The sequence below is a fragment of the Oncorhynchus tshawytscha genome, linkage group LG23, assembly GCF_018296145.1.
Source record: "Oncorhynchus tshawytscha isolate Ot180627B linkage group LG23, Otsh_v2.0, whole genome shotgun sequence".
In the NCBI taxonomy this organism is placed as follows: Eukaryota; Metazoa; Chordata; class Actinopteri; order Salmoniformes; family Salmonidae; genus Oncorhynchus; species Oncorhynchus tshawytscha.
The window spans coordinates 7,404,133-7,416,049 of record NC_056451.1 but is presented as its reverse complement, the minus strand read 5'-3'; the positions used below and the strand labels follow the sequence as shown (position 1 = coordinate 7,416,049).

The following is an 11,917-nucleotide window of genomic DNA, read 5'->3' as shown; positions in this document are numbered from 1 at the left end:
GGGCCTGCAATCTTCTGTGTGTGAGAGAGCTCACACACACACACACACACACACACAGATCGGCAAACACACCGCAAATCTCTTGCAGCTCCTTTCCTGATGAACACACAAACCCATACACGTTCACAGTACATACAAACGAAGGTGTGTACATCCAGAGTGGGATGTTTTCCTTTGAGTCAATTTGAATTCTTGATACAGTAAGGCTGTGACTCTTGTGACTTTCGCCTGGAAGTCAGCTGTGGGTACAGTTCTCACTTGATCCCAGGCCAAAGTTGTTGGACATTAAAAAAAAATTGAGAAGGAAAAATATGAGAACTTGGTAATGAGATCAAAGGAGGTAAAGTTTGTATTGAGTAGAGTAGGCAGAGCCGAGTAAATTGGCAGGTTAAATATGATTATGGAAACTTTCCTTCAGAAACTTGTGTTTACAACTTTCAATAGATACACTGAGTGCACAAAGCATCAACACCTACTCTTTCCATGACATAGACTGACCAGATGAAAGCTATGATCCCTTATTGGTGTCACTTGTTAAAACCACTTCCATCAATGTAGATGAAGGGGAGGAGACAGGTTCAAGAATGATTTTTAAGCCTTGAGACATGGATTGTGTGTGTGCGCCATTCAGAGGGTGAATGGGCACGACAAAATATCTAAGTGCCTTTTGTATGGTGCCAGGTGCACTGGTTTGTGTCAAGAACTGCAACGCTGCTGGGTTTTTCACACTCAACAGTTTCCCGTTGGTTGTATCAAGAATGATTAACCACACAAAGGACATCCAGCCAACTTGACACAACTGAGGGAAGCATTGGAGTCAACACGGGCCAGGATCCCCGTGGAATGCTTCCGACGCCTTGTAGTCCACGCCCTGACAAATTGAGGCTGTTCTGAGGGTGAAAGGGGTGGGGGTGCAACTCAATATTAGGAAAGTAATCTGAATAGCTCCACGTTTTTCATATTTTAGATGCTGAACCAAAACCAAAACATAATATTAGAGAAAGGGAACCTGAGTGAACAAATAACAAAACATAGTAATACCTTTTTAAAATCTATTTAATATACAAAGTTCTGCAACACACAATGCGTGAAAAAGTAATTGACCGCTTACACTCAATAACGGGTTGTGCCAGTGACTGCAACCAAACGCTTCCTGTGGTTGTTGATGAATCTCTCACATCACTGTGGAGGGATTTTTGCCCACTCTTCCATACAGTACTCCTTTAACTCAGTGACTTTTGTGAGTTTTTGAGCATCAACAGTACGTTTCAGGTCCTGCCACAACATCTCAATCAGGTTTAGGTCTGGATCTTGACTAGGCCATTCCAGAACTTTAAAGGTGTCGCTTTTCAGCCATTCTCATGTAGACCTGTGTTTTTTGGTTCTTACTGTGGAATGCAGGTCTACATCAGAATGTCTGAAAAGCGACACATTCAGTGTTCTGGAATGGCCTAGACAAAGTCTAGTTAAAAGCAGTTCTACATGGAAGAGTGGTCAGAAATTCCTCCACAGGGATGTGAGAAAGGGATCAAATCACATGTTTTATTTGTCACGTGCGCTGACCACAACAGGTGTAGACTTTACTGTGAAATGCTTACTTTACCAACAATGCGGTTACATTTGCAAAAAATGTAACAGGAAATTGTAACACAATAAAATAACAATAACGAGACTATATACAAGGAGTACCATTACCGAGTCAATGTGCAGGGGTACGAGGTAGTTGAGGTACAGTAAATGAGGTAACATGTACATGTAGGTAGTGTGACGACCCTCCCACTCTGTCTGCCGAATTCTCTCTTTGCTTTTGTTTTCCATCATAGGATGTCTGTGGGCGGATCCGGGAGGTTCATCAGCGAAATGAAACACACCTGGGCTCGGGTTCGACCCAGGGATATATACACCTTTCCCACATACATTGAGAAAACTCTCTCCACGCAGACACACTGTTTTTTTTCTTCCATTGTGGCATTTGGGGTTACTTTGTGTTCATTTGTTTTGGAGCGTTTCAACACCCTTCATTATCACCACCTATGCAAGCATCCACTCACTTACAATACTGACTACATACACCATTGTTACTTATATATTGTTGACTTTATTTAATAAAAATGTTTGTCATTTCATTATCTCCGTGTTTTCTCCCTCTTGGTTACGGGCTACGAGGCGGTTCGTAACAGTAGGGTTAAAAGTGACAATCAGGCAATCAGGATAGATAATATAGAGTAGCAGCAGCGTATGGGAAGTGTGAAAGTGTCTGAGGGAGTGGCGTCAATAAGCATGTGTGCGTGTGTGAGTGTGTGTATTCTATATGTGTGTGTTAGAGTGCCAGTGTAGTATGTGAGTGGGTAGGTATAGTCCAGTGAGTGTGCAAAGAGCCGGTACCAGAGAGCCAACGCAAATATTCTGGGTAGTCATTTGATTTACTTTTCAGCAATGTTATGGCTTGGAGGTAGAAGCTGTTCAGGAGCCTTTTGGTCCCAACCAGTTATTGAGACTAACGGCCCTGCTACACTATAGCCATCGGGTGTCCGGCGTTGTCATCAGCTGTCAGACGTTGAGTAAACGCTTCTATTGAAATCAATGAAAGCTGCTTTACTGCCCGTGTTGTGCTCGCGTTGTGCCACATCCAATGGCAGTGTCCAAGCTCAAGAATCGCTGAGGTTCAATTCCCGATGGCTGACGCACACGTTCATTCCATCTGGGTAATGTGTCGTACTGGATTGCTAGTACAAAAAGTGAATTGCTTTGCCACATTTTTTTGCAGAATTATTTTATTGCCTTGTTTAAAACAGGATGCATGTTGTGGAATTTTTTTAAAATTCTATACCGGCTTCTTTCTTTTCACTGTCGATGAAAGATCATTCCAATTTGACATTATGGGGTATATTGTGTGTAGGCCAGTGACAAAGTTTCCACATTCAAGGATTTAAAAAAAAACAGGCTGTAAAACAACAAAATGTGGAAAAAGTGTGTGAATACTTTCTGAAGACACTGTAGCTAGTTACATTGACTAGCTAGGTTCACAATGTAAAAAGCAACTTCTGAAAGTAGAGGATCCTTTAGTACAACCACTAGCAACATTTTAATGGATAAACGGAACAAAGCTATTGTCCTTATGCATAATCGATGAATATGGTACAGTACAGTAAGGGAAAATAGAATAAAGAGGCTCTTCCCCTCTGCTCCTCTCCGCTTTCAAAACAACATGCTCTGTGTAGCAGGTAGAACGTCACATTGACGCAACGCTGATGGCAAAGCAACGCTTATAGTGGAGCTGAAGTGTAAAGGGGCAACTCATTTTTCTCACAGGGGATTTGGGTGTTGCATAACTTTGTTAATTAAATAAATCAAATAATTATTAAGTTATTTATTCACTCAGGTCCCCTTTCTCTAATATTAGGTTTTGGTTGAAGATCTGAGCAGTCAGTGTCCAAATTATGCAAAAATAGAAAAAATCAGAAAGGGGAAACTACATTTTTCACACGTATAATGGCAGCTATAAAAACTGGACCAGTCAAAAGTTTGGACACACCTACTCATTCAAGGGTTTTTATTTATTTTTACTATTTTCTACATTGTGGAATAATAGTGAAGACATCAAAACTATGAAATAACACATGGAATCATGTAGTAACCAAAAAAAGTAACAAATCAAAATATATTTTATACTTGAGATTCTTCAAAGTAGCCACCCATGACTTGATGACAGCTTTGCACACTCTTGGCATTCTCTCAACCAGCTTCCCCTGGAATGCTTTACCCAACAGTCTTGGAAGGAGATTCCACATATGCTGAGCACTTGTTGGCTGCATTTCCTTCACTCGTGGTCCAACTCATCCCTAACCATCTCAATTGGGTTGAGGTCAGGTGATTGTGGAGGCCAGTTCATCTGATGCAGCACTCTATCGCTCTCCTTCTTGGTCAAATAGCCCTTACACAGCCTGGAGGTGTGTTGGGTCATTGTCCTGTTGAAAAACAAATGATAGTCCCACTAAGCCCAAACCAGATGGGATGGCGTATCGCTGCAGAATGCGGTGGTAGCCATGTTGGTTAAGTGTGCCTTGAATTCTGAATAAATCACTGAGTGTCACCAGCAAAGCACCTCCACACCTCTTCTTCCATGATTCACAGTGCAAATCACACATCCAGAGATCATCATTCACCTACTCTGCGTCTCACAATGAGACGGCGGTTGGAACCAAATGCCTCAAATTTGTACTTATCAGACCAAAGGACAGATTTCCACCGATCCATTGCTCGTGTTTCTTGGCCCAAGCAAGTCTATTCTTATTATTGGTGTCCTTTAGTAGTGGTTTCTTTGCAGCAATTCAACCATGAAGGCCTGATTCATGCAGTCTCCTCTAAACAGTTGATTTTGAGATGTGTCGGTTACTGAAACTCAGAAGCATTTATTTGGGCTGCAATTTCTGAGGCTGGTAACTCTAATGAACTTATCCTCTGCAGCAGAGGAAACTGGGTCTTCCTTTCCCGTGGCGGTCCTCATGAGAGCCAGTTTCATCATAGCGCTTGAAGATTTTTGCGACTGCACTTGAAGAAACTTGACTGACCTTCATGTCTTAAAGTAATGATGGACTGTTGTTTCTCTTTGCTTATTTGAGCAGTCTTACCATAATGTGTACTTGTTCACTTACCAAATAGGGCTATGTTCTGTATACCTCTCCTACCATGTCACAACACAACTGATTGACTCAAACACATTAAGGAAAGAAATTCCACAAATTAACAAGGCACAGTAGTTAATTGAAATTCATTGAAATGCTTGCAAAGCTGTCATCAAGGCAAAGGGTGGCTACTTTGAAGAAACTAAAATATATTTTGATTTGTTTAACACTTTTTTGGTTACTACATGATTCATTGTGTTATTTCATAGTTTTGATGTCGCCACTATTATTCTACAATGTAGTAAATATTCAAAATAAAGAAAAACCTTGGAATGAATAAGTGTCCAAACTTTCAACTGGTACTGTATTTACCTATGACAATTCTGACTAGTCTTATTTAAACTGTTATGTAGACCATAATTGGTCTTTAAACGACGCAAAGAAAATACTAACCACACTATGTTCTTGAATTGAGCTGTCCTGAGCGGCGAGAGAAAGTTAAGCCCGACTGTACTTACTTCAAATGTGCCATCTAGACCCTCTGCCAAAATAAAGGAAACACCAAAAATAAAGTGTCTTAATAGGGTGTTGGGCCATCACGAGCCAGAACAGCTTCAATGTACCTTGGCATAGATTCTGTGTGTAGAAGTGTCTGGAACTCTATTGGAGGGATGCGACACCACTCTTCCAACAAGAAGTTCTATAAATTTTGTGTTTCGTTGATGGTGGTGGAAAGCGCCGTCTCAGGCGCCGCTCCTGAATCTCCCATAAGGTGTTCCAATTGGGTTGAGAACGGGTGACTGAGGCGGCCATGGCATATGGGTTACATAGTTTGTGTGTTCATCAAACCATTCAGTGACCACTTGTGCAATGTGGATGGGGCATAGCCATCATAGCCAAAATAATGCCCAGAATAACAGGATGCCCAGTATTTTTTTGACATGAACTGAAGATTGATGGGATGTTAATTGCTTAATAAAATCAGGAACCACACCTGTGTGGAAGCACTAGCTTTCAATATACTTTGCATCCCTTATAATATTATTTACTCAAGTGTTTCCATTATTTTGGCAGTACATTCCATTGATAAAGTACACTAGTGCCATCTATTGGTAGTATAACTGAACAGCATGATATTGATAAACACTCACATGAACCTATAAAGATGTTGTTTGACACACAAGATTGAGGCTTTAGGAATCTGTCTCAAAACAATTTATTCATACAATAATCAAACTTATATCCTTTGATAAATGTGTACAAAAACCCTGCAGTGCTGCAATCATAGAGATACATCTATGCCTCCAACAACAATTGAGAGTGTATTCTTTTACCATTTCACTTGTCCATATCCACATGAATTGCGCTAGGCAAACCAAAGTCCACATTTCTGTCCGATGGAGACCGACTGGTGATTGTATAACAGGCCACAGAAAGGTCTGGTTGATGATGCGTTTCCTGTTCAAAGAAGTTTACCTTTCTCAGCACTTTCTCTTAGCTTCAAACTTGTAGACGGCAGAGGCATTGACCGTCTCTTTGCTCACCTTCACCTTCTTGTTCTTATCCTGGACAGAGAGGAGACACCACAGAGATGGTAATACTGTTGAACATTCTATCATTTAGTGTGTCATCGTATTCTGTGGGAGACACACACAAGCACAACGAGGATCAAAGAAACCTCCTATATAGTTAACAAGCAGGCTGTTCTTTCTAGAAGTAGACGCCCCCTTTGGGACAGTGGATAGAATCGAATGGATTAGAACAGAACAGAACAGAAGCCTAGAATTAAGTACAACTTATCCACCAGAGGGGGGAAACGTACCTTTGGACTTTCTAACATGTGAAGCGCCTAGAAATACCCCATCAATACAACTATCATGGGGAAATCCATGTCTTTCCCAACCACCGCCGTAAGCATTACGAATCATTAAGTTTATATGGCTTGCGGTCATCACCTACTCACGTGTAGGTCTTTGCGTGTCTGGATCTTCTGGCCAATGACAAACATCTTCTTCTCCCGGTCAATCCGCTGGGACAAGATCTTATACTGGTGCTTCCTCTGTCTGGCCAACTTCTGCAGAGAGGAAAACATACGCAACCATCAACACATGTAACAGAGAAATACTCTGTAGAGAGTTGAATAACCACACACCACCATAATTGAGAAATATGAGAAATCTTCTGAGTTTATGCTAACAAAAGGCCTTAAAATGAGACTGGAATGGTCTAAAAAAAAATTGCAAAATCGACCCACCCGGTGCCCTGGGCGAGCTAAAACGAATGCACCCATTGCTGAGGATCAGTGTGGCTATCAGGCTACATGGGGGCAGTCCCGACTGACCTTTATCACGAGAGGCTCCACGGCACCGTGGATGGTCTGGCTCTCCAGTGTATGGAGGGTGGGCCGGTTGTACACTCTATCCACCAGCTCAGGAGCTGTATCCAGGTGGCTGGCCAGGTCAAAGTCTGCTACTGTAGTGGAACACAAAACCAGGAGATATGAGGGCTCTGTCTGTTTCAGATGGTCTTTAAAAACAGTCTTCAGTTCAAGGAAAGATTCACCCATCTCATTTCATCTCTGAGCAATGTTCTAAAGATTCCCGGGGACATTTCATGCTTATCGGAGCTACCTGATCCTAGATCGGCTCTCCTATACTTAAGACGCTTTATGAATATGGGCCCTGATCCCGAGGTGTACAAGAAGAACGTCTGTACGTATGATGAAAGTGGGAGTTAATGGCCTTCTGTATGAAATATCCAACACAATACTACAAATAACACTGCCCAGTGTGTATATACAGTTGAAGTCGGAAGCTTACATACACTCGTTTTTCAACAACTCCAAATTACTTGTTAAACTATAGTTTTGGCAAGTCGGTTAGGACATCTACTTTGTGCATGACACATGTAATATTTCCAACAATTGTTTACAGACAGATTATTTAACTTATAATTAATTCACTGTATCACAATTCCAGTGGGTCAGAAGTTCACATACACTAAGTTGACTGTGCAGTTAAACAGCTTGGAAAATTCCAGAAAATTATGTCATGGCTTTAGAAGCTTTAGAGGCTAATTGACATCATTTGAGTCAATTGGAAGTGTACCTGTGGATGTATTTCAAGGCCTACCTTCAAACTCAGTGCCTCTTTGCTTGACATTACGGGAAAATCAGAAAAGAGCCAAGACTTCAGGAAAAAAATTATGGACCTCCACAAGTCTAGTTCATCCTTGGGAGACATGTCCAAATGCCTGAAGGTACCACATTCATCTGTACAAGCAATAGCATGCAAGTAGAAACACCATGGGACCACGCAGCAGTCATACCGCTCAGGAAGGAGACGCGTTCTGTCTCCTAGAGATGAACACACTTTGTAGGGTGCTTTGCTGCAGGAGGGACTGGTGCACTTCACAAAATAGATGGCATCATACTTCCAAAGTTGTGGCAAAATGGCTTAAGGACAACAAGGTCAAGGTATTGGAGTGGCCATCACAAAGCCCTGACCTCAATCCTATAGAACATTTGTGGGCAGATCTGAAAAAGTGTGTGCGAGCAAGGAGGCCTACAAACCTGACTCAGTTACACCAGCTCTGTCAGGAGGAATGGGCTGAAATTCACCCAACTTATTGTGGGAAGCTTTTGGAAGACTTCCCAAAAAGTTAAACACAAGTTAAACAATTTAAAGGCAATGCTACCAAATACTAATTGAGCGTATGTAAACTTCTGACCCACTGGGAATGTGATGAAAGAAATAAAACACTAATATTATTCTGACATTTCACATTCTTAAAATAAAGTGGTGATCCTAACTGACCTAAGACGGAATTTTTACTAGGGTTAAAATGTCAGGAAGTGTGAAAAACTGAGTATAAATGTATTTGGCTAAGTTGTATGTAAACTTCCAACTTCAACTGTACTTTGCTTGGTGTTTGCATTAATGTATTCCTCTACCTTCTTGCTTTGAGTCCAAGTAGAAGGTGTGCCCGTTTTTCTGTTTGCCGTCAGCGTCCAGGAGATGGAGTTCTGATTTCAACCTCTCAATTTTCTGAGGGCAATTCAAAACACTTAAGCAATTCAAAACACTTAAGCCTGCACTATCACCACTGTATACCACCATTGACAACTTCAGTGATTTAACAGCGTGAGTACAAGAAAGCAACAGTCTGCACGTTGCACTCCACGGGATAAATTAACAGTTGATGTTGTTCAATTGCTTTTCATAGGCTCTTATTTGTGCTGACTGGCGTAGGTTCACCTCACAATTTCACACTGTACATATTCAAAGCCCATTCATTTATCTAATCATACAGCTAAAAGGAAATATGTTCATTCAAGAACACAAGGAACAGTTTATTCAAGTTTAAAAAGGCACCACACTGAGCTCTTACCTTGCCCTCAGCCACTCTCTTCATCTCTACATATCTGATATCCTGCGTCCTCATCACCTTCCTCTGTTCCTCTGTATTCTCCTCCTCTGTTCCTTTAGCCTTATTTGCCACATGCACTCCATCCTTTCAGAACACAAGAGGACCAGAGATCAAATCAAATTTATTTATATAGCCCTTCGTACATCAGCTGATATCTCAAAGTGCTGTACAGAAACCCAGCCTAAAACCCCAAACAGCAAGCAATGCAGGTGTAGAAGCACGGAGATGAGGGTATTTTATTATCAGACTGCAGAAATGGCACAGCCATTAATCTATCATGTTTTCCTTTCATTCTTATACCAGCGAGGATGAAATATGGACATGGTAAGACAGTCAAACATGAAATGACCGTATAAGCTAGCTATTGTATTAGCCCGAGTGCCAGTCTGTTTGTGCCATCATGCCAACTGATTATCACGCCTAACAATGAGCATGGGAGTTGGCAAGTGCACAAGCAGATCTGGGACCAGGAGACTCCTGTACAACCCGGACCCAGATCTTTGAGGTCTTACCCCATTGTGTTTGGCTTGACAATGACCAGAGGAGTTGACAAGACAGCACAAATCTGGGACCAGGCTAAGCAACATCCAACGAGTGATGACTTACCTTAAGCTGAGAGTTGACCATCTTAAAATAGAACTCATCGGGGTTTTTGTCCAAGGTTTTTTTATGCAAAGCAGCAAGGGTGTTCTGTTTCTTGTGGTAGTCACTGAAAAAGGTCGAAACAAAGCATATAAAGATCAGCAACCACATCAAATCTGTACATGGACCACACATATCTAGCTGTGTGGCTCATGTGACAGTTCAGCAAAAGGTGAATATGTGTTACTAGAATAAGCATGAATTAGATTGACTTACTCCGCGCGGAGTTTGTAATCCTTTTTCTTTTCAAGATGTCCCAGATGTTTTCTGAAAACAGGCTGTGGCACAACATTGAAGATGATTAGTTAACGTTAGTTATTACAGTAGGCAACAGGAACCACATTCACATTGTCATTAAATCGTTAGCAACATAATGCTACATGTCAACAACCACCAATCAATACTTTACACATTGGTAGCTGTACAAACAATAGCATTGCTACCTGGAAAGTTAACGCGTTAGCTAGCTAGCGATAGTAGCTAGCTAACGTAACAACTATCTCATCCTTACCTGGGATCTTTCTTTGTGATTTTTTTGTTGGGATTTCAATGCCTTTCTAAACGACGACATATTTCCGATTTTCAAAGTAAAAGAATCTATAAAGTAAAATAAACTGTCTGACTAACTACAAAGCCAAGACGCAAATGCCTCAAAATTCTCCCTTAGTAAAACACGTGGGTATACAGGAAGCGCTACTTCACTTTTCATTTAAGAAGATTCGCTATTTCTTCGCTCTTCGCTGGCAACTATATGTAGTACAAATCAAACCAATGATATTATAGTGAGCTCTCTTGATGTTATGGTGGGTGAAACGAGTGATGACAAAATATTAATATATGTTTCGAATTTCCGTTAGTGTCATTATTCATATCAACAAAATAGACAACATCAAACTTTTGTTGAAATTATCGGATGCAATATTCGCAAATAAACAGTACGTGGCACTGTTACACACATTTAGAAAATTAACCAGGCACTCCTGCCCTGATGTTGAAGGTACTATGTGATAGGTATTTGGGTATGACGATGAGTCAGGCTCCTCCTGTACGTGTCATCTTTCTGATAATGAATGTCCTAATACAGATGATATAACTAACCCCTTGGTCCTAAGGACTACCTTCTAGTATTCAGCAGAATATGCTCACTAAACTGAGGGGCTTAAAATATCTATTTTAATGCTATTATGTGCATATATTGTTATTAATGTCATTTTTCAGCGTGAATTTAAAAAGTAGCTTTAACTTTCGTTGTTGTGAGGATAATCAAATTAAAAATCAGCGATAAGACAACCAAATTAGCCATTCAGCTCAGTAAATCCTTTACTGTGTCGAAAGTTTTCCGTTAAAAGTTTTACTGTGGCTTTAAAATATCAACTTTGGCAATCTTTCTTCAAGCAGACCAAGGCAGATGCCAACATCCTGCTACAGAGACACTGAGCACACATCACCACATTATCTTTATATGGACTTTTTAAATCATCGGCATCCAAAACTGGGATCGTCCAGTCTAGTCTGTTCTGTCGCATGCTGCAAAATGCCAGGCTTGGAACCAGGAAAAGCTCCATAACAAACCCAGGTCACTGCGCTAGTCAGTTTATATGTCTTGGCCACAGTTTTGATGCTCCAAATGACTTAAGTCACCGTAATGAAGACCTGCTTTTGCCAAAGAAGTTGATTAACACAAACAGATAATAAACTCAGCAAAAAAAGAAACGTCCTCTCACTGTCAACTGCGCTTACTTTCAGCAAACTTGTGTAAATATTTGTATGAACATAACAAGATTCAACAACTGAGATATAAACTGAACAAGTTCCACAGACATGTGACTAGAAAATGAATAATGTACCCCTGAACAAAGGGGGGGTCAAAATCAAAAGTAACAGTCAGTATCTGGTGTGGCCACCAGCTGCATTAAGTACTGCAGTGCATCTCCTCCTCATGGACTACACCAGATTTGCCAGTTCTTGCTGTGAGATGTTACCCCACTCTTCCACCAAGGCACCTGCAAGTTCCCAGACATTTCTGGGGGGAATGGCCCTAGTCCTCACCCTCGGATCATGGCAGAACACTGATATTCCTGTCTTGCAGGAAATCACGCACAGAACGAGCAGTATGGCTGGTGGCATTGTCATGCTGGAGGGTCATGTCAAGATGAGCCTGCAGGAAGGGTGCCACATGAGGGAGGAGGATGTCTTCCCTGTAACGTAAAGCGTTGACATTG

At 41.2% G+C, this 11,917-nt stretch overlaps 1 protein-coding gene across 1 annotated transcript; it reads right to left on the bottom strand.

Annotated features, from left to right (window-relative positions):
* Positions 1 to 5,825: 5,825 nt before the first annotated feature.
* LOC112223067 (probable U3 small nucleolar RNA-associated protein 11) lies at positions 5,826 to 10,410 on the bottom strand. The gene is made up of 8 exons (XM_024386023.2): positions 10,207 to 10,410; positions 9,912 to 9,973; positions 9,660 to 9,762; positions 9,015 to 9,137; positions 8,578 to 8,671; positions 6,967 to 7,097; positions 6,589 to 6,699; positions 5,826 to 6,190 (listed from the first exon to the last, which is right to left on the bottom strand). Exons 1-8 carry the CDS (start codon positions 10,264 to 10,266, stop codon positions 6,107 to 6,109), a joined length of 768 nt encoding a protein of 255 aa, XP_024241791.1. The 5' UTR covers positions 10,267 to 10,410; the 3' UTR covers positions 5,826 to 6,106.
* Positions 10,411 to 11,917: the final 1,507 nt, after the last annotated feature.

Excerpts from the sequence above, each read along its gene's own strand:
- LOC112223067 (XM_024386023.2), bottom strand. The coding sequence starts at position 10,266 with ATGTCGTCGTTTAGAAAGGCATTGAAATCCCAACAAAAAAATCACAAA. Across the intron at positions 9,138-9,659 it reads TGGTCAACTCTCAGCTTAAG|GATGGAGTGCATGTGGCAAA; the intron begins GTAAGTCATCAC and ends GTGTTCTGAAAG. Across the intron at positions 6,191-6,588 it reads AGACACGCAAAGACCTACAC|GATAAGAACAAGAAGGTGAA; the intron begins GTGAGTAGGTGA and ends CTCTCTGTCCAG.